The 24,227-nt window shown below is 57.9% G+C and overlaps 1 protein-coding gene across 7 annotated transcripts in view; it reads left to right on the forward strand.

Annotated features, from left to right (window-relative positions):
- csnk2b (casein kinase 2, beta polypeptide) overlaps window positions 1-24,227 on the forward strand; it is a 74,498-nt gene that overhangs the window by 20,293 nt on the left and 29,978 nt on the right. For all 7 annotated transcript variants that reach the window (XM_072475767.1, XM_072475770.1, XM_072475766.1 and 4 more), the window contains 2 exons: window positions 9,308-9,410; window positions 13,164-13,279. In XM_072475767.1, the coding sequence (XP_072331868.1) occupies window positions 9,308-9,410; window positions 13,164-13,279 (219 nt within the window). The remainder of the gene's footprint in view (window positions 1-9,307; window positions 9,411-13,163; window positions 13,280-24,227) is intronic.

Raw genomic sequence — 24,227 nt, forward strand, 5'->3', positions numbered from 1 at the left:
TACAGTAACAGGTCGTCTGCATACAGCGGTACCCGGTGTTCTCTCTTCCCCCCCCCCCACTAGCCCCCTCCAGTTCCTTACTTTGTGTTTCTAATGCCAGTCATGAGCACATTGCTTTACAGCACCGCTGAGCTGACGAACTGAGTGGAGCTGAGAAGATCCCTTTGTGCCTGGCAGCCATAAGTGACTAGAGAGTGCAGTGCAGAAGGAGGCCATTCGGCCCATTGAATCTGCAACTACCCTCTGAAAGAACACCCTACCTAGCCCTGTAACCCCACCTAGCCTGCTCATCCCGGACACTTGAGGGGCAATTTTAGCACGGCCAATCCACCTAACCTGCTCGCCCTGAATACTAAGGGGCAATCTTAGCATGGCCAGTTGACAAAGTAAGTTCAGCAGAACAAGTCCAGACCCCTCCACACTGGGGGAGTTGGTCCTTATAGATGTTTGTTCCTTAACCTTTCACCCTTGAATATCAGCTGCACGTAACCACAAGTAGAGCATGTGCTCAATTGTCACAGCGTTTACAACATTAACATGTATACCCACACATTTCTGGTCTCATCCTTGTAAATCTTCTCTGCCCCCCTCAGAGGCTGGTATAGAGGTACAGCAAGTGATTGGGGAAGCTAATAAAATGTTTATTGTGTGAGAAATTGATCGCAAAAGTAGGGAGGTTATGCTTCAGTTGTACAGGACATTCCACGGTTTTGTAAAGGGTAGGTCGTGCCTCACAAACCTTATTGAGTTCTTTGAGAAGGTGACCAAACAGGTGGATGAGGGTAAAGCAGTTGATGTGGTGTATATGGATTTCAGTAAAGCGTTTGATAAGGTTCCCCACGGTAGGCTACTGCAGAAAATATGGAGGCTTGGGATTCAGGGTGATTTAGCAGTTTGGATCAGAAATTGGCTAGCTGGAAGAAGACAAAGGGTGGTTGTTGATGGGAAATGTTCAGACTGGAGTCCAGTTACTAGTGGTGTACCACAAGGATCTGTTTTGGGGCCATTGCTGTTTGTCATTTTTATAAATGACCTGGAGGAGGGCGTAGAAGGATGGGTGAGGAAATTTGCAGATGACACTAAAGTTGGTGGAGTTGTGGACAGTGCGGAAGGATGTTACAAGTCACAGAGGGACATTGATAATCTGCAGCGCTGGGCTGAGAGGTGGCAAATGGAGTTTAATGCAGAAAAGTGAGGTGATTCATTTTGGAAGGAATAACAGGAAGACAGAGTACTGGGCTAATGGTAAGATTCTTGGCAGTGTGGATGAGCAGAGAGATCTCGGTGTCCATGTACATAGATCCCTGAAAGTTGCCGCCCAGGTTGCGAGGGTTGTTAAGAAGGCGTACGGTGTGTTAGCTTTTATTGGTAGAGGGATTGAGTTTTGGAGCCATGAGGTCATGTTGCAGCTGTACAAAACTCTGGTGCGGCCGCATTTGGAGTATTGCGTGCAGTTCTGGTCACCTCATTATAGGAAGGATGTGGAAGCATTGGAAACGGTGCAGAGGAGATTTACCAGGATGTTGCCTGGTAGGGAGGGAAGTGAGGAAAGGCTGAGGGACTTGAGGCTGTTCTCGTTAGAGAGAAGAAGGTTAAGAGGTGACTTAATTGAGGCATACAAGATGATCAGAGGATTGGATAGGGTGGACAGTGAGAGCCTTTTTCCTCGGGTGGTGATGTCTAGCATGAGGGGACATAGCTTTAAATTGAGGGGAGATAGATATAGGACAGATGTCAGAGGTAAGTTCTTTACTCAGAGTAGTAAGGGTGTGGAATGCCCTGCCTGCAACAGTAGTGGACTTGCCAACACTAAGGGCATTGAAATGGTCATTGGATAGACATATGGACGATAAGGGAATAGTGTAGATGGGCTTTAGAGTGGTTTTACAGGTCGGCACAACATCGCGGGCCGAAGGGCCTGTATTGCACTGTTATGTTCTATGGTGAGACCACATCTGGGGCATAGTGCGCAGTATTGGTCTCCTTATTTCAGGAAAGATGTCGATGAGTTCGAAGCAGTTCAGAGAAGGTTCACCAGACTAACACCAGGATTGGGCGGGTTGTCTGATGAGGAAAGGTTGGAGAGGTTCGGTTTGTATCCATTGGAGTTTAGAAGAGAGAGAGGCGACTTGATCGGAACCTTTAAGACCCTGAGGGGGTGCTGACGGGGTGGGTGTGGAGAGGACGATTCCTCTTGTGGGAGAATCTAGAACGAGGGGGTCACTGTTTAACAGGGGTCGCCCATTTAAGATGGAGATGAGGAGAATTATTTCCTCTCGGTGGAACTCTCTTCCTCAAGGGGCAGTGCAAGCAGAATCTTGGAATATCTTTACGGCAGAGCTGGATAGATTCCTGATTAACAAGGGGGTGAAAGGTCATCGGGGGGTCAGCAGGAATGTGGGGTCGAGGTGACAATCAAATCACCAGTGACCTTATTGAATGGCGGAGCAGGCTCGAGGGGCCGAGTGGCCTCATCCTCCTAATTTGAATGTTGACATGCCTCATGGTCTGTGGTCGAACCGAGGTCGATACAGGTTTAGCGCGACTTCCCTACTTTTCAATCCGACTTTCCAAGTCCATTCCTTTATCTGCGTTCTGATTTGTGAAGAATATTATTGCCTTTTATTTCCTTGGTATGTTCTCTGTCCCTTTTTTCGAACATAATTTTTACTGATTTCAACCCAGAGCTGGGCAGAGAGCTCACATTTTCTCACTGCCACTTTCTAGTGAATCTCGGTACAGGTTCAAACAGGGTCAAGAGCTTGCATTGCAAGACAGTCAGTGCATAACCCCAAGGGGGCCATCATTTGCTGTTACTCTATCCGCAGACAGTGATCATGTACAATTCTGGAAATGGCAGACGGCGATCATACTTGCATTTGCAAACACCATACCATGTCAAAATATTGCAAAATTGCGTCTCTTTTGAAATGTAGCGAGAGATAGCTTGTTGGATTGTTTTCCCAGTTACACGCACTTGTTTCCTGCCCACCGGCCTGACACCCAGCACTGGATCAATCAAAATAGCAGGGCAACTTGTGTTTATACCTGGTGCCTTTTGACAGGGTGGGAAATGGGAGCCCACGAGGGGTGATGGTTGGAGGCACACGGGTATCTCGGTCGTAGGTTTGGAGGAGGTAGTGGCAGAAGCACGAAGGCCGAGAGGGGCCACGCGGACGAGAATTTGAAGTCCAGGTGTTGTCTCGCCCTGCTTTTGAAAGCCTGCTGATAACCTGATCATCCGGCACCTCCCACCGTTCCGCCATTCCTCGCATTCTCCCATGTGGATCACCCAGAGATGTGTCTTCATGTCAAAGGCCACGTTGTTCGCCAAGGTTCTGTGGAGATGACTTTGTGTGAAAGTGCTGCTTTCGGAAGCAGGAGAAGGCTTCCGATTCCATTCACTGTGCTGTGTTAGCTCCCAGGTTTGCGGGCGGGGAGGGGGTGTGATGGTCGCTACAATCGCCCCCGATTCCAATGGCGGGGGAAGTTAACATGAGAAATGTTTTAAGCCACTCTTGCAGAGAATTTACCTCCCAGCAGTGGGCGACTCGCCCTACCTTTGGCGCAGCACGGTAGCGTAGTGGTTAGCACTATGGCTTCACAGCACTATGGTCCCAGGTTCGATTCCCGCTTGGGTCACTGCCTGTGTGGAGTCTGCACGTCCTCCCCGTGTCTGCGTGGGTTTCCTCCGGCTGCTCCGGTTTCCTCCTGCAGCCCAAAGATGTGCAGGTTAGGTGGAATGGCCACGCTAAATTGCCCTTGGGTTAGATAGGGTTACGGGGATAGGGTGGAGGTGTGGGCTCAAGTAGGGTGCTCTTTCCAAGAGCCGGTGCCGACTCGATGGGCCGAATGGCCTCCTTCTACACTGTAAATTCTATGATTCAATCTTGCCCATTTCCGTGTTTGGATGTGATGTGAGCAGCTTTTATTACCGTTACTTTGCTGCTGTCTTGCCTCTGTTTGCTGGCTACCTGGAAAGTGCATGGGTGTCGCCTTGTACCCCAACCCAAGTCAAACTCTGAAGGGAGAGCGAAAAGCCAGGTGCTGACTGCAGATGAGTCAGGGGCCAGGCTTTTCTCTTCAACAAAAATACATTCCATTAAAAATCAGAAGCTCAGCGAGAGTGAGCCATTGGTTACTTACTCTGGAAGTTATGGGTAGTATTAGTTTAAAAGGTCAGGATTAAAGTGTTGTGATGAATTGCAGTGAACTTTGGGATTGGGGGAGTTATTAAAGCTAGGAAATGATAAGCCAAAGGTTTAAAATGGGGGAGAAAGTGAATTCTGGGCAAACTGCCCCGGGATATTAAAAATCGATTGTCGAGAGTTTAGAAAGGAGGAGAGTAGCTAAAATAAACCTTTATCCAAATAGTGGTTTGGTAGCACAGTACTTGGGTTTGCTGAGAAGAGAGACTTCTTTTATTTTGTTGAAGCTTTGCACCCTGTACTCGGGACATTCCCAATGCGAAGAAATCAAATTTATACTGTGTGAGAAGAGAGTGTCGATTGGTTGCCTGGTAGACTCTGATTGGTGGAGGCATTGCCATGGCAATTGCACCAGTTGATGGTGACGATGCTTGGCAGTAAACTGTCAGTGGCCAGTGTGCGCCTCCTCTGCAGGCTGCACTGGAGTAGCTCACCAAAGCCCCTTTGACAGCACCTTCCAGACATGTCACCTCTGCTACCTCGCAGGCCGAGTTACCCTCCAAGCCACGCACCGACATGGAAGTATATCGGCCGTTCCTTCACTGTTGCTGGGTCAGAATCCTGTGATTCCCTCCCTAGCAGCTATGCAGGTGCACCTACACCTCCGGGATTGCAGCGGTTCAAGAAGGCAGCTTACCACGACCATCTCGAGGGCAGCAACTAGGGATGGGCAATAAATGGCGGGCGAGCCAGCAACACTTCCATCTGTCGCACGGATTAAAAATAAATCTTAATGCACTTAGAAAATCATAGTATGATTAGACACACTTTATTTTTAAAAAAATTTAGAGTACCCAAATCATATTTCCAATTAAGGGGCAATTTAGCGTGGCCAATCCACCTACCCTGCACATCTTTGGGTTGTGGGGCGAAACCCACGCAGACACTGGGAGAATGTGCAAACTCCACACGGACAGTGCACAGAGCCGGGATCGAACCTGGGACCTCGGCGCCGTGAGGCAGCAGTGCTAACCCACTGCGCCACCCTGCAGCCCTATGATTCGACACACTTAACATTAGGTCGGTAAAGGGGAACCTGTAGTATTCACGCATTTCCAAACACAACATTCAATAAGGTGCTACACAAAGTCAATATGCAAGATAAGCTCATGGAATTGAGGGTAAAATTAGCATGGATAGAGAATTGGTTCATAGAATTTACAGTGCAGAAGGAGGCCATTCGGCCCATCGAGTCTGCACCGGCCCTTGGAAAGAGCACCCTACCCAAGCCCACACCTCCACTCTATTTCCGGAACCCCACCCAACCTTTTTGGACACTAAGGGCAATTTAGCGTGGCCAATCCACCTAACCCGCACATCGTTTGACTGTGGGAGGAAACCCATGCAGCCACGAGGAGAATATGCAGACTCCGCACAGACAGTACCTGGGACCCCAGAGCTGTGAAGCAACTATGCTAGCCACTGTGCTACCGTGCTGGCCCCAGCCTGGTTAACAGACTGGATGGCAGGTGTAATCTATATTAACAGTTAGACAAGTAGCAGAATAGTGTCCAAAATTGGCCGGCAGATTGGTGAAAACATGGGTTTTTATGACAATTCCCTTGTTGAATAGACAATAGTCAGTGCCTTGTGACAGGTGGGAGTGGAGTGAAGGAATTGTTGCCAACTTTATTGCATGGCTGTAGTTAACTGACTCGAATAATCCCTAAGTAGCTCAGTTACAAAAAGTATATCAAAGGTCAGAACTGTAAACAGAGGGGAGGCAGAAGAAATAGAATAACCAATCTAAAACTAAGCTCACAAGAGCAACAACTCTTTAATTTAAGTTTCTGAAGTTCTCTTTTTGAGCCATGTGTATTATACAAAACCACATTCACGGCAGCACAGTGGTTAGCACTGTTGCTTCACAGCGCCAGGGTCCCGGGTTCGATGCCCGGCTTGGGTCACTGTGCGGAGTCTGCACGTTCTCCCCGTGTCTACGTGGGTTTCCTCCGGGTGCTCCGGTTTCCTCCCACAAGTCCTGAAAGACGTGATGTTAGGTGAATTAGACATTCTGAATTCTCCCTCTGTGACCCGAACAGGTGCCGGAATGTGGCGACTAGGGGCTTTTCACAGTAACTTCATTGCAGCGTTATTGTAAGCCTACTTGTGACGATAAAGATTATTATATATTATTATATCCCAAGTTTTGTGGTGGGAATGGAAAGTTAGGTGGGAATTTAACACTGGGTGGCAATGCTAACACTAGGTGTGTTCCTACAAGGAACACAAACTGTGCAGGTAGGGTAAGCAATTGGCTTGTTGGCCTTTTATTGCAAGGAGATTGGAATACAAAACTGCCTTGCTACAGGTGTGTCAGACCTTGCTGAACCCACACCTGGAGTACTGTGAGCAGTTTGGGTCTCCACGTTGAAGGAAGGACATGATTAACTGGGGGAGGGCAACACGGCAGCGCAGTGATTAGCACTGCTGCCTCACGGCACCGACCACCTGGGTTCGATCCCGGCCCCGGGTCACTGTCCGTGTGGAGTTTGCACATTAGAGGCTGGTTTAGCACGGGGCTAAACAGCTAGCTTGTAATGCAGAACAAGGCCAGCAGCACAGGTTCAATTCCCATACTGGCCTCCCCGAACAGGCGCCGGAATGTGGCGACGAGGGGCTTTTCACAGTGACTTCATTGAAGCCTACTTGTGACAAGCTACGGGCAGCACGGTAGCTCAAGTGGCTAGCACTGTAGCGTCACAGTGCCAGGGTCCCGGGTTCGATTTCCCGCTAGGTCACTGTCTGTGCGGAGTCTGCACGTTCTCCCCGTGTCTGCGTGGGTTTCCTCCGGGTGCTCCGGTTTCCTCCCACAGTCCAAAGACGTGCAGGTTAGGTGGATTGCCCTTAAGTGTCCAAAAAAAGGTTCGGAGGGGTTATTGAGTTACGGGGATAGGGTGGAAGTGAGGGCTTAAGTTGGTCTGTGCAGACTCGATGGGCCGAATGGCCTCCTTCTGCACGAAGTATTCTCCCCGTGTCTGCGTGGGTCTCACTCGCACAGCTCCAATGTGCAGACTAGGTGGATTGGCCCCGCTAAACTGACCCTTAATTGGGAAAACAAACAATTGGGTACTCTAAATTTATTTTAAAAATATGATTACCTTGGGGACGATACGGTGAAGGTTTCACTACGTTAGTTCCTGTGGTGAGTAAATTGAGGCTGTATTCTCGAGTTTGAAAGACTTGAGATTATCTCATTGTAACTTGCTAGATTCTGTGGGGATTTGACAGGATGGACGCTGAGGGTGAATCCGCTGGTTGGGGAATCTAATCGAGGGAGGTGTGGGGGGGGGTGAGGGAGAATTTTAAGGGCAAGGGGTTAATCACTTGAGACTGAGATGAGGAGGAAAGTCTTCGCTCAAAGGGTTCTCTTTGGAATTCTCCCTCCCAGAGGGTTGTGGATGCTCCCGTGGTTATATTTATGCAAAGATTGGGACGGGCACATTGTCCTGGAGGACTGAAGCAATATGACGAGCAGGTTCGAAAGTGGAGTACAGTCAGAAGATAAATCTTGATCGTATTGAATGATCTGTGGTCCCCTATCATGTTCATTTTAAATATTAATTTATGGGGATGTGGGCGCGCTGACTAGACCAACATTTATTGTCCATCTCTAATTGCCCCTTGACAAGGTGGTGCTGTGATGCCGTCTTGAAGCCGCTGCAGTCCCTGAGGTGTAGGTACACCCACCGTGCTGTTAGGGAGGGAGCTCCAGGATTTGGACCCGGCGACACTGAAGGAACGGCCGACATATTTCCCAGTCGGGATGGGGAGTGACTTGGAGGGGAACCTCCAGGTGGGGGGTGATCCCAGGTATCTGCTGCTCTTGTCCTTCTAGATGATGGTGGCCGTGGGTTTGGAAGGTGCTGCCTGAGGAACCTCGGTGAGCTTCTGCAGTGAACCTTGTCGATGGTGCACACGGCTGACACTGTCCATCGGAGGGGGAGGGAGTGAATGTTTGTGGAAGGGACGCCAATCAAGCGGGGCTGCTTTGTCCTGGATGGTGTGGAGCTTCCTGAGTGTTGTTGGAGCTGAGCTCATCCAGGCAAGTGGAGAGTTTTCCATCACACTCCTGATTTGTGCCTTGTAGATGGTGGACAGGCTTTGGGAGGGTCAGGAGGTGTTAGTCTCCGCAGGATTCCCAGCCTCTGACCTCTTGTGGCCACAGTATTGATATGGCTGATACTGTTCAGTTTGTGGTCAGTGGTAACCACCATGATGTTGATGGTGTGGGATTTAGCGATGGTAATGCCAACCAGTGATTAGACTCCTCTGGATTTGCTATTGTCTCATTTGAAGGGATTAATTGATGGTCTCGTAGTTAAGGATCCTCTCGGGAATAGTGACCACAATATGATAGAACTCAAAATTCAGTTTGGGGGCGAGAAAGTGTTCTAGAATTAAACAAAGATAATTGCATAGGCATGAGATCCGATTTGGCCCGAGTGGAGTGGGCCGGAAGGCTGAAAGGTGGGACAGCTGATGAGCAGTGGCAGTTGTTGAAGGAGATACTCAATTCCTCACAACTTAAAATATTCCCAGTGAGGAAGAAAGACAGTCGAGGGGGGAAGGAAGCATCCATGGCTAAGCAAGGAGGTCAGGGACAATATGAAAACAAAAGCTAACGTACACCATGCTTCAAAGGCCAGTGGCAGGCTGGAAGATTGGGAAACTTTCAAACATAAAGGGTTACTAAAAAAGTAATTACCACGGTCAATTACGAAAGAAAACTGGAGCAAAACATCAAAGGCCAATTCTCCAAGTACATAAAAGGGAAGAGGGTCGCTGAGGTGAATGGTGGTCCCTTGGAAGATGAATCCGGAGAGTTAATAGGTTTTTTTGATTTGAGTACCCAATTATTTTTTGATCCAATTAAGGGATAATTTCGAGTGGTCAATCCACCTACCCTGCACATCTTTGGGTTGTATCCCCCTATCGTGTCTCAGCTTATTTTTGTGTTTCGCCAATGCCGAGGTTGATTGCTTTACTGGGGTGATTTATTTAGTTGGTCGTGGGTCCTTTGTTAGTTGCAGCCTGCCATTCCCAACCTGCGGCCTTGCCCAAGTCTGTGTGAGTTCATCCTTCTGTTTCTCTCCCAGGTTGATGAAGATTACATTCAGGACAAGTTCAACTTGACAGGGCTGAATGAACAGGTGCCTCATTATCGGCAAGCGTTGGATATGATTCTGGACTTGGAGCCTGGTACGTGTAAAGCTGACATTGATGGAGTGTGTCTCTCTCGCTGTGTGACATTGTGAGGTGCCGATGGGTGGAGTTTAATTCCCCGTCATCCTGGCCACTGAGAGGGATAGATGGGATTCCTTTGGCAGCATTCCCAGTGTCAATCAGAGTGGAGGGTCTGAGGTGCGGTGTTGACTAGATGCGTCAGTTTAGGCCCCGTTGCTTCTTGAAGAAACCCATGGGGAAGGGAATACACCTTGGAACAGACAGTGCAGAAGGAGGCCATTCGGCCCATCGAGTCTGCACCGACCCACTTAAGCCCTCACTTCCACCCTGTCCCCGTAACCCAATAACCCCTCCAAACCTTTCTGGTCACCAAGGGCAATTTAGCGCGGCCAATCCACCTAACCTGCATGTCTTTGGTATGTGGGAGGAAACCGGAGCACCCGGAGGAAACCCACGCAGACACGGGGAGAAAGTGCAGACTCCACACAGGCAGTGACCCAGCGGGGAATCGAACCTGGGACCCTGGAGCTGTGAAGCCACAGTGCTAACCACTGTGCTGTCCCCAATCCCCAGCAACGAGCTGGTTAAGCGCGACCGAGTCCGAAAACGGACTGTGGTTTGGATGGGGATGCTCTGGAATTTGAGCTGCCTACGGAGGGGGGGTGGGGTTAGCCTGACCCTCGGTATATTAAGCTGGGAGCTTCGCAAAAGCCAGAATTGTTCCCAGTACTGCTCTTCTCCCAGGAGGTGGCGCAATTGGCTGCAATGTGTGCGAGCTCCAAACTCCCAGCTCCTTACCACCAGGGTGTAACATTTCCCTCTGGCCTGCTGTGTGTCTCTGCGTGAGATCACCAGCTTTGCGGCAGAGCCAAGCACCACTCTGTGCAGTGGCCCTGTGCCCATTTGAAGTCAGATTGGAGCTATCTGAACCAGTTTCCTTCAGCCCCGGGCAGCTGGCACCACACAGCCGGTGTTCACAGCGCCAGGGTCCCGGGTTCGATTCCCCGCTGGGTCGCTGTGCGGAGTCTGCACGTTCTCTCTTTCCACCCCCCCCCCCCTGCCCAGCTGCTTGACCAGTGCTTTTCCATGCTGCCGTCGTGGTTTCTCCTGACCCAAGACCAGGAGTCGAGAGCAGCGTGCCTCCCCTGCGCGGGCAGCCTGGCTCATTTAGGGGGTGTAACTCTGCCTCCTTGTGCTTGGCGGAGAGATTGCGCAGTCGGCCAGCCGGCCCGGCGCACTCGGCGCTGATGGTAACCCCCGCCCTGCTGGCATTGACTCAACAGTTCCTGGCACGGATTTGATCAGGACGTCGGTGCTGTGTGGGCAGAGGTGAGAGGTGTGCCCTGGCCGAATGATGCAGGGAATGACCAGGGCAGCTGGTGGAAGTTAATGTCATTTGATAAAACCTGGAATATCAAACTAGTCTCCGTAACGGGGACCGTGGAACTATCATCGATTGTCAGTTAAAAGCCCGTCCGGTTCACTGGTTTGTACGTTCCTTTGTTCTTTATACCTGAATAGGATGGGAATAGAGGGATACGGACCCCGGAAGTGCAGAGGATTTTAGTTTCGACGGGCAGCATGGTCGGCACGGGCTTGGAGGGCCGAAGGGCCTGTTCCTGTGCTGTACTTTTCTTTGTTGTAATGTCCTTTCAGGAGGCAAAGTGGTTAGCACTGCTGCTCCACGGGGCCAGGGAGCCGGGTTCGATTCCCGGCTTGGGTCACTGTCTGTGCGGAGTCTGCACGTTCTCCCATGTGTGGGCGTGGGTTTCCTCCGGGTGCTCCGGTTTCCTCCCACAGTCCAAAGATGCGCCGGTTAGGTGGATTGGCCGTGATCAGTTGCCCCTTGGGCTAGGTAGGGGTGGGGGAGTGGGCCTAGGTGGGGGTGCTCTTTCAAAAGGTCCGTGCAGACCCGATGGGCCGAATGGCCTCCGTGTGCACTGTCGGATTCCGTGGGATTCTTCTGTGGGGAAAATCTGGTCTGGCCCGTCTGCAGTAGCTGCCCTCAAATGACCCAGAATGCTACTCTGCCCGAGGGCCGTTTTTATTGTTTTAAAAAGTATTCTTTGGTGCGATGTGATATTTGTTGCCCATCCATTGAACTGACTGGTAGTTGCCATGGGCACCGTCGCTGACCTAGCTTTTGTTGAATTAATTGAAGCTAAATTCCACGAGCGGCCGTGGTGGGATTTGAAGCTGTGCAGAGCCAGCCGGGGCTAACCCGCTACCCAGCATTCCAGGAGGGCATTGCTCGTCAGTCGAGCGTCCCCTGAATCCACAGTTTATTTTGGGAGCAGTACGTACAGCCGTGATTCACCGCCTTAAAGCAGCGCACTTCGGAGCACGATATTTTCCTCGGGTGTGGCTGTCCATGGCAACCCTGGCCAACCAGTTCCCCGGAGCCTGCTGTGCAGCTCTCGATGGCCTCTGCAGGCACGCCTTCAATTTGGAAGGGCTGAATCGGTTTTTTAAATATGAATTTAAGAGTACCCAATTCATTTTTTCCAATTAAGGGGCAACTTAGCGTGGCCAATCCACCTACCCTGCACATCTTTGGGTTGTGGGGGCGAAACCCACGCAAACACGGGGAGAATGTGCAAACTCCACACGGACAGTGACCCAGGGCCAGGATTGAACCTGGGACCTCGGCGCCGTGAGGCAGCAGTGCTAACCACTGCGCCACCGTGCTGCCCTAAAGGGCTGAATCGTAACCGTCCCACTGGGATCTCTCTCACTCACTCTCTCTCTCTCTCTCAAATGGAGAGCGTTGATTGAGTGTTGCTTGAGTATATAAAGAGATACATACTTGCACAGGAGTGGAATGGAGTTGGGAGATATGTACCTATAATGTTCCCAGTAAAGACTGGCTTTGTTTTCTTCTTTGCCGAGTTGTTAGACCAAACAAACGGTTCGCACGGTGGGTGAATTCGTGAAATCCCTTTTGGCTTCATTCGGGAAGAAGTATTTAGATGTGCACTTGCGATGTCCTGGCACAGTAGCACAGTGGTTAGCCTCACAGCGCCAGGGACCCGGCTTCGATTCTGACCTCGGGTGGCTGTCTGTGTGAGGTTTGCACGTTCGCCCCCTCCTGGTGTCTGCGTGGGTTTCCTCTGGGTGCTCCGGTTTACCCCAATAGTCCAAAGATGTGCAGGTTAGGTTGATTGGCCATGCCAAATTACCCCATAGTGTCCACCAGATGTACCGGTTAGGTGGACATCGAGCATGGGGTTGGACCCGAGGTACGGTGCCCTTTCAGCGGGCTGGTGCAGACTCGATGGGCCGAATGCCCGCCTCGAGCACTATCGGAATTCTGTGCTCTTCTAAGGCTATGGGCCAAGTGGTGGAAAATGGGATTAGAAGAGCAAGCTGGATGTCTTTGACCAGCACAGACGTGATGGACTGAAGGGCCTGTGCTGTACACCTGCGACCTATGACTGCACCAGAGTTTGCCCCTTTTCGAACTTTAAGGGCCGGTTAACCTCCCTTTTCTCTTTTCTGGCGAGTGAAGGCCTCGCCCGGTTCGGACCTTCCTGGTGGAGTTATTTGTTACCAACCAGGCCAAACATTTTTTAACCTCCGTCCCTCGGGATCTCGAGAACTGAATGTTGGATAAAATCAGGTGGACGACAATGTGGAACGTTTTGTCAGCCCTCCACTGCCTCGCTGGGATCTGCTGGCGGAGAGGTTGTTCGCTTTGGGGCGCTCGGGGGGGGGGGGGGGTTGTGCCTCTGTGACCTCCTCTCTGACTTCTCACGTTCCTGTTCCCAGACGAAGAGCTGGAGGACAATCCGAACCAGAGTGACCTGATTGAGCAAGCGGCGGAGATGCTGTACGGACTGATCCACGCTCGCTACATTCTCACCAACCGAGGGATCGCGCAGATGGTAGGTTGACCTGCCGATTGTGAGACACTAGGGCCGTTACCTTTCCATTGTCTCTTTTTCTCTTTCTCCTCCCCCCCCCCCCCCCCCCCCCCGGAAATGTAGGATAACGTTCGGGAACAGGCCCGGGAACCGCAGTGCAAAGCTTGGAAGCGTGGGGTGCCGGAGGGAGCAATGGGTTAATTCTTTTGGGAAGGGCCCTCTCACTGGAGCCTGTCATCTGCAATGTGCACCAGCATTACGTCTGAATTGGGAAGTAAGCCAAAAAGAATATTCCCCAGCCTCCCTGCACTGCAGTCCCTGTGGCAGGAGGCGATGATGGGTGCACTGACCTCCGGCAGCCGGGCAGAACAAGACTGCTTCAGAAGTCAAACTTCTGCATGCGTAGGCTTGCCGACCAAGCCTGTTTTCTTTCTTCAGATTGGTCGTTACAGTTGCCTGAAGCTCGCGGTGTACCAAACATTTCCAGTGGGGCAGAGCAGGGTCTTTTGAATAGGTCAGCGCAGAGGAGAACGAGGGGGGGGGGGGGGGGGGGGGGGTGCTGCTGGCTTCCGTGGAGTTCTGTTATCGTAGGGACCTGTAGTTTCACCGCTCCCCATCATTACAGAGTCTATTCTCCTCCGCGGGCCTTGCTGAACCTGTTTATAGCTATAACACACAGACCTAGAACATTCCCGACACTTTGGAGTGGGAAACGGTCAGTGCTCTCGACCAAAGTAGTCATCGAGGACCCGGGGGGAGGCCGACAAAACAATATTGAGTGCGAGCTTGTTCTTCCCTGACCTGAGCCTCGGGCGGTTCTGAGTGAGGTGTGGCACTGAGGCATGGGGATTTCCCTGTGCTGCAGGGCATCCAAACGAGAGAAACTCGTTATTTTATTTTTTTTGTTAAAACAGCGAGGAATCGACCCGACGAAAGGTCCTGGAAACCGAACCGTGTGTCACGCGGTTGTCGAAGTGGTAAGACAGGTTTTTCCTCGTTGGTGGGCGTACCCGGGAGCTGCCCTTGCTGAATATTTCTGGGACCTGTGAACAGATTCAGTCTATTGTTACCCCACTGTCCCGTGTTGAACCTGAATGAAAAAAACAAAAATAAAGCTGAAAACAACTTTAAGGATACCTGTGTTCCATTATGAAATTCTAGCTCTCTCCCCAACAAAGTGAAGGCCGAGTAAAACACTGAGAAACAAATGCATGAAAAAGCATTATGTTTGCAAAGAAATGATGGTACAGTTTTCAAATGAGCTGAAAAACTGCGAGGGAGCCTTGAGGAATGAGTGGGAGCCTTGTTCGAAACACCGTACTTAAAAAAATATATATATTGCTGTCACAGCTTCCCTGTATTACACTCTGCACCTTGGTCGTTTCTGACCAACGGCTCGCTCTCGCTTGGGCTCTCTCGCTTGGGCTCTCTCGCTTGGACTCTCGCTCTGCTCTCGCTGGGCTCTCTCGCTTGGGCTCTCTCGCCTTGGGCTCTCTCGCTTGGGCTCTCTCGCTCGCTCTCGCTTGGGCTCTCTCGCTCGCTCTCGCTTGGGCTCTCTCGCTCGCTCTCGCTTGGGCTCTCTCGCTTGGGCTCTCTCGCTTGGGCTCTCTCGCTTGGGCTCTCTCGCTTGGGCTCTCTCGCTTGGGCCTCTCGCTCGCTCGCATCTCGCTTGGGCTCTCTCGCTCGCTCTCGATTGGGCTCTCTCGCTCGCTCTCAGCTTGGGCTCTCTCGCTCGCTCTCGCTTGGGCTCTCTCGCTCGCTCTCGCTTGGGCTCTCTCGCTCGCTCTCGCTTGGGCTCTCTCGCTTGGGCTCTCTCGCTCGGCTCCTCGCTTGGGCTCTCTCGCTCGCTCTCGCTTGGGCTCTCTCGCTCGCCACTCGCTTGGGCTCCCTCGCTCGCTCGCTTGGCTCTCTCGCTCGCTCTCGCTTGGGCTCTCTCGCTCGCTCTGGCTTGGGCTCTCTCGCTCGCTCTCGCTTGGGCTCTCTCGCTCGCTCTCGCTTGGGCTCTCTCGCTCGCTCGTCGCTTGGGCTCTCTCGCTCGCTCTCGCTTGGGCTCTCTCGCCTCGCTCTCGCTTGGGCTCTCTCGCTCGCTCTCATAGCTTGGCTCTCTCGCTCGCTCTCGCTTGGGCTCTCTCGCTCGCTCTCGCTTGGGCTCTCTCGCTCGCTCTCCTGCTTGGGCTCTCTCGCTCGCACTCGCTTGGGCTCTCTCTCTCGCTCGCACTCGCTTGGCTCTCTCGCTCGCTCTCGCTTGGGCTCTCTCGCTCGCTCTCGCTTGGGCTCTCTCGCTCGCTCTCGGCTTGGGCTCTCTCGCTCGCTCTCGTTGGGCTCTCTCGCTCGCTCTCGCTGGGGCTCTCTCGCTCTGCTCTCGCATCGCTTGGGCTCTCTCTCTCGCTTGGGCTCTCTCGCTCGCTCTCGCTTGGGCTCTCTCGCTCGCTCTCGCTTGGGCTCTCTCGCTCGCTCTCGCTTGGGCTCTCTCGCTCGCTCTCGCTTGGGCTCTCTCGCTCGCTCTCCGCTTGGGCTCTCTCGCTCGCTCTCCGCTTGGGCTCTCTCGCTCGCTCTCGCTTGGGCTCTCTCGCTCGCTCTCGCTTGGGCTCTCTCGCTCGCTCTCGCTTGGGCTCTCCTCGCTCGCTCTCGCTTGGGCTCTCTCTCTCGCTCTCGCTTGGGCTCTCTCGCTCGCTCTCGCTTGGGGCTCTCTCGCATCGCTCTCGCTTGGGCTCTCTCGCTCGCTCTCGCTTGGGCTCTCTCGCTCGCTCTCGCTTGGGCTCTCTCGCTCGCTCTCGCTTGGGCTCTCTCGCTCGCTCTCGCTTGGGCTCTCTCGCTCGCTCTCAGCTTGGGCTCTCTCGCTCGCTCTCGCTTGGGCTCTCTCGCTCGCTCTCGCTTGGGCTCTCTCGCTCGCTCCTCGCTGGGCTCTCTCGCTCGCTCTCGCTTGGGCTCTCTCGCTCGCTCTCGCTGGGCTCTCTCGCTCGCTCTCGCTTGGGCTCTCTCCGCTCTGCTTCTCGCTTGGGCTCTCTCGCTCGCTCTCGCTTGGGCTCTCTCGCTCGCTCTCGCTTGGGCTCTCTCGCTCGCTCTCGCTTGGGCTCTCTCGCTCGCTCTCGCTTGGGCTCTCTCGCTCGCCTCTCGCTTGGGCTCTCCTCGCTCGCTCTCGCTTGGGCTCTCTCGCTCGCTCTCGCTTGGGCTCTCTCGCTCGCTCTCGCTTGGGCTCTCTCGCTCGCTCTCGCTTGGGCTCTCTCGCTCGCTCTCGCTTGGGCTCTCTCGCTCGCTCTCGCTTGGGCTCTCTCGCTCGCTCTCGCTTGGCTCTCTCGCTCGCTCTCGCTCTGGGCTCTCTCGCTCGCTCTCGCTTGGCTCTCTCGCTCGCTCTCGCTTGGGCTCTCTCGCTCGCTCTCGCTTGGGCTCTCTCGCTCGCTCTCGCTTGGGCTCGCTCGCTCGGGCTCTCTCGCTCGCTCTCTGGCTCTCCCCCTCGCTCTCTGGCTCTCCCCCTCGCTCTCTGGCTCTCCCCCTCGCTCTCTGGCTCTCCCCCTCGCTCTCTGGCTCTCCCCCTCGCTCTCTGGCTCTCCCCCTCGCTCTCTGGCTCTCCCCCTCGCTCCTCTGGCTCTCCCCCTCGCTCTCTGGCTCTCGCCCCTCGCTCTCCTGGCTCTGCCCCCTCGCTCTCTGGCTCTCCCCCTCGCTCTCTGGCTCTCCCCCTCGCTCTCTGGCTCTCCCCCTCGCTCTCTGGCTCTCCCCCTCGCTCTCTGGCTCTCCCCCTCGCTCTCTGGCTCTCCCCCTCGCTCTCTGGCTCTCCCCCTCGCTCTCTGCTCTCCCCCTCGCTCTCTGGCTCTCCCCCTCGCTCTCTGGCTCTCCCCCTCGCTCTCTGGCTCTCCCCCTCGCTCTCTGGCTCTCCCCCTCGCTCTCTGGCTCTCCCCCTCGCTCTCTGGCTCTCCCCTCGCTCTCTGGCTCTCCCCCTCGCTCTCTGGCTCTCCCCCTCGCTCTCTGGCTCTCCCCTCGCTCTCTGGCTCTCCCCCTCGCTCTCTGGCTCTCCCCCTCGCTCTCTGGCTCTCCCCCTCGCTCTCTGGCTCTCCCCCTCGCTCTCTGGCTCTCCCCCTCGCTCTCTGGCTCTCCCCCTCGCTCTCTGGCTCTCCCCTCGCTCTCTGGCTCTCCCCCTCGCTCTCTGGCTCTCCCCCTCGCTCTCTGGCTCTCCCCTCGCTCTCTGGCTCTCCCCCTCGCTCTCTGGCTCTCCCCCTCGCTCTCTGGCTCTCCCCCTCGCTCTCTGGCTCTCCCCCTCGCTCTCTGGCTCTCCCCCTCGCTCTCCTGGCTCTCCCCCTCGCTCTCTGGCTCTCCCCCTCGCTCTCTGGCTCTCCCCCTCGCTCTCTGGCTCTCCCCCTCGCTCTCTGGCTCTCCCCCTCGCTCTCTGGCTCTCCCCCTCGCTCTCTGGCTCTCCCCCTCGCTCTCTGGCTCTCCCCCTCGCTCTCTGGCTCTCCCCCTCGCTCTCTGGCTGGCTCTCCCCCTCGCTCTCTGGCTCTCCCCCCTCGCTCTCTGGCTCTCCCCCTCGCTCTCTGGCTCTCCCCCTCGCTCTCTGGGCTCTCCCCCTCGCTCTCTGGCCTCATCCCCCTCGCTCTCTGGCTCTCCCCCTCGCTCTCTGGCTCTCCCCCTCGCTCTCTGGCTCTCCCCCTCGCTCTCTGGCTCTCCCCCTCGCTCTCTGGCTCTCCCCCTCGCTCTCTGGCTCTCCCCCTCGCTCTCTGGCTCTCCCCCTCGCTCTCTGGCTCTCCCCCTCGCTCTCTGGCTCTCCCCTCGCTCTCGGCTCTCCCCCTCGCTCTCTGGCTCTCCCCCTCGCTCTCTGGCTCTCCCCCTCGCTCTCTGCTCTCCCCCTCGCTCTCTGGCTCTCACGCCCTCGCTCTCTGGCTCTCCCCCTCGCTCTCTGGCTCTCCCCCTCGCTCTCTGGCTCTCCCCCTCGCTCTCTGGCTCTCCCCCTCGCTCTCTGGCTCTCCCCCTCGCTCTCTGGCTCTCCCCCTCGCTCTTCTGGCTCTCCCCCTCGCTCTCTGGCTCTCCCCTCGCTCTCTGGCTCTCCCCCTCGCTCTCTGCTCTCCCCCTCGCTCTCTGGCTCTCCCCCTCGCTCTCTGGCTCTCCCCCTCGCTCTCTGGCTCTCCCCCTCGCTCTCTGGCTCTCCCCCTCGCTCTCTGGCTCTCCCCCTCGCTCTCTGGCTCTCCCCCTCGCTCTCTGGCTCTCCCCCTCGCTCTCTGGCTCTCCCCCTCGCTCTCTGGCTCTCCCCCTCGCTCTCTGGCTCTCCCCCTCGCTCTCTGGCTCTCCCCCTCGCTCTCTGGCTCTCCCCCTCGCTCTCTGGCTCTCCCCTCGCTCTCTGGCTCTCCCCCTCGCTCTCTGGCTCTCCCCCTCGCTCTCTGGCTCTCCCCCTCGCTCTCTGGCTCTCCCCCTCGCTCTCCTGGCTCTCCCCCTCGCTCTCTGGCTCTCCCCCTCGCTCTCTGGCTCTCCCCCTCGCTCTCTGGCTCTCCCCTCGCTCTCTGGCTCTCCCCCTCGCTCTCTGGCTCTCCCCCTCGCTCTCTGGCTCTCCCCTCGCTCTCTGGCTCTCCCCCTCGCTCTCTGGCTCTCCCCCTGGCTCTCTGGCTCTCCCCCTCGCTCTCTGGCTCTCCCCCTGGCTCTCTCGCTCTCCCCCCTGGCTCTCTGGCTCTCCCCCTCGCTCTCTGGCTCTCCCCCTCGCTCTCTGGCTCTCCCCCTCGCTCTCTGGCTCTCCCCCTCGCTCTCTGGCTCTCCCCCTCGCTCTCTGGCTCTCCCCTCGCTCTCTGGCTCTCCCCCTCGCTCTCTGGCTCTCCCCCTCGCTCTCTGGCTCTCCCCCTCGCTCTCTGGCTCTCCCCCTCGCTCTCTGGCTCTCCCCTCGCTCTCTGGCTCTCCCCCTCGCTCTCTGGCTCTCCCCCTCGCTCTCTGGCTCTCCCCCTCGCTCTCTGGCTCTCCCCTCGCTCTCTGGCTCTCCCCCTCGCTCTCTGGCTCTCCCCCTTCGCTCTCTGGCTCTCCCAATCGCTCTCTGGCTCTCCCCCTCGCTCTCTGGCTCTCCCCCTCGCTCTCTGGCTCTCCCCCTCGCTCTCTGGCTCTCCCCCTCGCTCTCTGGCTCTCCCCCTCGCTCTCTGGCTTCTCCCCCTCGCTCTCTGGCTCTCCCCTCGCTCTCTGGCTCTCCCCCTCGCTCTCTGGCTCTCCCCCTCGCTCTCTGGCTCTCCCCCCTCGCTCTCTGGCTCTCCCCCTCGCCCCCCTCTCTCCCCCTCGCCCCCCTCTCTCCCCTCGCCCCCTCTCTCCCCCCCTCGCCCCCCTCTCTCCCCCCTCGCCCCCCTCTCTCCCCCCCTCGCCCCCCTCTCTCCCCCCTCGCCCCCCCTCTCGCCCCCCTCGCCCCCCTCTCGCCCCCCTCTCTCCCCCTCGCCCCCCCCTCGCCCCTCGCCCCCCTCTCTCCCCCTCGCCCCCCTCTCTCCCCCTCGCCCCCCTCTCTCCCCTCGCCCCCCCTCTCGCCCCCTCGCCCCCCTCTCGCCCCCTCGCCCCCCTCCTCGCCCCCTCGCCCCCCTCTCGCCCCCTCGCCCCCCTCTCGCCCCCTCGCCCCCTCTCTCCCCCCCTCTCTCCCCCCCCCTCTCTCCCCCTCGCCCCCCTCTCTCCCCCTCTCTCCCCCCCCCCCCTCGCCCCCTCGCCCGCCTCTCACCCCCTCGCCCGCCTCTCTCCCCCTCGCCCCCCTCTCTCCCCCTCGCCCCCTCTCTCCCCCTCGCCCCCCTCTCTCCCCCTCTCTCCCCCTCGCCCCCCTCTCTCCCCTCGCCCCCCTCTCTCCCCCTCGCCCCCCTCTCTCCCCCTCGCCCCCCTCTCTCCCCCTCGCCCCCCCCTCTCCCCCTCGCCCCCCTCTCTCCCCCTCGCCCCCCTCTCTCCCCCTCGCCCCCCTCTCTCCCCCCCATGCCCCCCTCTCTCCCCCTCGCCCCCTCTCTCCCCCTCGCCCCCCTCTCTCCCCCTCGCCCCCCTCTCTCCCCTCGCCCCCCTCTCTCCCCCTCGCCCCCCTCTCTCCCCCTCGCCCCCCTCTCTCCCCCTCGCCCCCCTCTCTCCCCCTCGCCCCCCTCTCTCCCCCTCGCCCCCCTCTCTCCCCCTCGCCCCCCTCTCTCCCCCTCGCCCCCTCCTCTCCCCTCGCCCCCCTCTCTCCCCCTCGCCCCCCTCTCTCCCCCTCGCCCCCCTCTCTCCCCCTCGCCCCCCTCTCTCCCCCTCGCCCCCCTCTCTCCCCCTCGCCCCCCTCTCTCCCCCTCGCCCCCCTCTCTCCCCCTCGCCCCCCTCTCTCCCCCTCGCCCCCTCTCTCCCCCTCGCCCCCCTCTCTCCCCCTCGCCCCCCTCTCTCCCCCTCGCCCCCCTCTCGCCCCTCGCCCCCCTCTCGCCCCCCTCGCCCCTCCTCTCCCCCTCGCCCCCCTCTCGCCCCCTCGCCCCCCTCTCGCCCCTCGCCCCCTCTCGCCCCCTCGCCCCCCTCTCGCCCCCTCGCCCCCCTCTCGCCCCCTCGCCCCCCTCTCGCCCCCTCGCCCCCCCTCCCCCCCTCTTGCCTCTCTCTCCCCCCTCGCCCCCCCTCGCCCCCCCTCGCCCCCCCCTCGCCCCCCCTCGCCCCCCCTCGCCCCCCCTCGCCCCCCCCTCGCCCCCCCTCGCCCCCCCTCGCCCCCCTCGCCCCCTCTCTCCCCCTCGCCCCCTCTCTCCCCCTCGCCCCCTCTCTCCCCCCTCGCCCCCTCTCTCCCCTCTCTCCCTCTCTCCCTCTCTCCCTCTCTCCCTCTCTCCCCCTCTCTCCCCCTCTCTCCCCCTCTCTCCCCCTCTCTCCCCCTCTCTCCCCCTCGCCCCCCCTCGCCCCCTCGCCCCCCCTCGCCCCCTCTCTCCCCCTCGCCCCCTCTCTCCCCCTCGCCCCCTCTCTCCCCCTCGCCCCCTCTCGCCCCCTCTCGCCCCCCTCTCGCCCCCTCGCCCCCTCTCTCCCTCTCTCTCCCTCTCTCTCCCTCTCTCTCCCTCTCTCTCCCTCTCTCTCCCTCTCTCCCCCCTCTCCTCCCCCTCTCTCCCCCTCTCTCCCCCTCGCCCCGTCTCTCCCCCTCGCCCCCTCTCTCCCCCTCGCCCCCTCTCTCTCCCCCTCGCCCCCTCTCTCCCCCTCCGCCCCCTCTCTCCCCCTCGCCCCCTCTCTCCCCTCGCCCCCCTCTCTCCCCTCGCCCCCTCTCTCCCCCTCGCCCCCTCTCTCCCCCTCGCCCCCTCTCTCCCCCTCGCCCCCTCTCTCCCCCTCGCCCCCTCTCTCCCCCTCGCCCCCTCTCTCCCCCTCGCCCCCTCTCTCCCCCTCGCCCCCTCTCTCCCCCCTCGCCCCCTCTCTCCCCCTCGCCCCCCTCTCTCCCCCTCGCCCCCTCTCGTCCTCTCGCCCCCTCTCGTCCCCTCGCCCCCCCTCTCCCCCTCGCCCCCCCCCTCTCCCCCTCGCCCCCCCTCTCCCCCCGTCTCCCCCCCCTCCCCCCTCTCCCCCTCTCCCCCTCCCCCCCCTCCCCCCCCCTCCCCCCCCTCCCCCCCCTCCCCCCCTCCCCCCCTCTCCCCCTCTCCCCCTCTCCCCCCTCTCCCCCTCTCCCCCCTCTCCCCCCCTCTCCCCTCTCCCCCCTCTCCCCCCTCTCCCCCCTCTCCCCCCTCTCCCCCCCTCTCCCCCCTCTCCCCCCCTCTCCCCCCCTCTCTCCCCCCCCTCTCCCCCCCTCTCCTCTCTCCCCTCCCCTCGCCCCCCCCCCTCTCCCCCCTCTCCCCCCTCTCCCCCCCTCTCCCTCTCTCCCCCTCGCCCCCCCTCGCCCCCCCTCTCCCCCCCTCGCCCTCTCGCCCCCCCCTCGCCCCTTTCGCTCTCTCTCTCTCTCTCCCTCGCCCCTCTCTCTCTCTCTCCCTCGCCCCCTCTCTCTCTCTCTCTCCCTCGCCCCCTCTCTCTCTCTCTCTCTCTCCCTCGCCCCCTCTCTCTCTCCCTCGCCCCCTCTCTCTCTCTCTCTCTCTCTCCCTCGCCCCCCCTCTCTCCTCTCTCTCCCTCGCCCCCTCTCTCTCTCTCTCCCTCGCCCCCTCTCTCTCTCTCCCTCGCCCCCTCTCTCTCCCTCGCCCCCTCTCTCTCTCTCCCTCGCCCCCTCTCTCTCTCTCCCTCGCCCCCTCTCTCTCTCTCCTCGCCCCCTCTCTCTCTCTCCCTCGCCCCCTCTCTCTCTCCCTCGCCCCCTCTCTCTCTCTCCCTCGCCCCCTCTCTCTCTCCCTCGCCCCCTCTCTCTCTCCCTCGCCCCCTCTCTCTCTCTCTCCCTCGCCCCCTCTCTCTCTCTCCCTCGCCCCCTCTCTCTCTCTCCCTCGCCCCCTCTCTCTCTCTCCCTCGCCCCCTCTCTCTCTCTCCCTCGCCCCCTCTCTCTCTCTCCCTCGCCCCCTCTCTCTCTCTCCCTCGCTCCCTCGCCCCCCTCAGCCCCTCTCTCTCTCTCTCTCTCTCTCTCTCTCCCTCGCCCCCCTCTCTCTCTCTCTCTCTCCCTCGCCCCCTCTCTCTCTCTCTCTCTCTCTCTCTCTCTCTCCCTCGCCCCCTCTCTCTCTCTCTCTCTCTCTCTCCCTCGCCCCCTCTCTCTCTCTCTCTCCCTCGCCCCCTCTCTCTCTCTCTCTCCCTCGCCCCCTCTCTCTCTCTCTCCCTCGCCCCCTCTCTCTCTCTCTCCCTCGCCCCTCTCTCTCTCTCCCTCTCCCTCTCACCACCAGTGCCCCACAAGGGCTCCTCGCGCATTGCCGGTTTGTACGTGAGCTCCTTGGGGGTGGAGGGACTGGTGGAGGGCAGCAGCGATATTGCAGTGAGGCGTTGAAGTCGTCACCTGACAAATGTCTCCTCGAAGTTTAATGATTCTAAAGCGCTCCCTCCCTGCCCTAAAGCAGGATGACTCATTGTCAACAGCAATGTTTGTATAAGTAAGTCAAAACATTGCAAACAAGAACCGTGGTTTTTTGCACTGAGAGTGAATGTCCCCAAAGTGCTGGACTGAATGTGGATGCAAAATGGGTTCACGCTGACTGATGGGAGATATTAAAGCAGGTGACTAAAATGTGATTTCGTTTTGAAGGAGCGGTCGTTGTACATTCTGCCCCTCCCGCTGGTCTAGCCCTTTAATAAGTTGGCTGATCTAATGGTGACTTCAAATCTTTCATCCTGTCTACCCCCCCCCCCCCCCCCACCCCCCAACCCATCACCCACCCCATTGCTTACCAAGAATATATCCACCTCTGCGCAGTGGTTAGTACTGCTGCCTCACAGCACTAGCGACCCGGGATCAATTCCGACCTCTGCTGACTGGTGCGGAGTCTGCACCTTCTCCCCGTGTCTGCGTGGGTTTCCAACGGGTGCTCCGGTGTCCTCTCTCAATCACAAATCTGTGCGGGTGAGGTGGATTGGCTGTGCTAAATTGCTCCTTAGTGTCAAGGGATGTGCAGGTGAGGCAGGTTTCTGTCAGGTAGAGAGCCGAGATGGGGTGCTCTTTTAACTGTTCGGTACGTACTCGATGGGCCAAATTCCCCCCTGCTGCATTGTCGGGACGCTATGAGTATTCAAAGTCTCAGAGAACATAGAACATTACAGCACAGTACAGGCCCCTTCGGCCCTCGATGTTGCGCCGACCTGTGAAACCACTCAAAAGCCATCTACACTATTCCCCTTATTGTCCATATGTCTATCCAATGACCATTTGAATGCCCTTAGTGTTGGCGAGTCCACTACTGTTGCAGGCAGGGCATTCCACGCCCTCACTACTCTCTGAGTAAAGAACTTACCTCTGACATCTGTCTTATATCTATCACCCCTCAATTTAAAGCTATGTCCCCTCGTGCCAGACATCACCATCCGAGGAAAAAGGCTCTCACTGTCCACCCTATCCAATCCTCTGATCATCTTGTATGCCTCAATTAAGTCACCTCTTAACCTTCTTCTCTCTAACGAAAACAGCCTCAAGTCCCTCAGCCCTTTCCTCACTTCCCTCCATACCAGGCAACATTCT

The sequence above is a fragment of the Scyliorhinus torazame genome, chromosome 14, assembly GCF_047496885.1.
Source record: "Scyliorhinus torazame isolate Kashiwa2021f chromosome 14, sScyTor2.1, whole genome shotgun sequence".
Classification (NCBI taxonomy): Eukaryota; Metazoa; Chordata; class Chondrichthyes; order Carcharhiniformes; family Scyliorhinidae; genus Scyliorhinus; species Scyliorhinus torazame.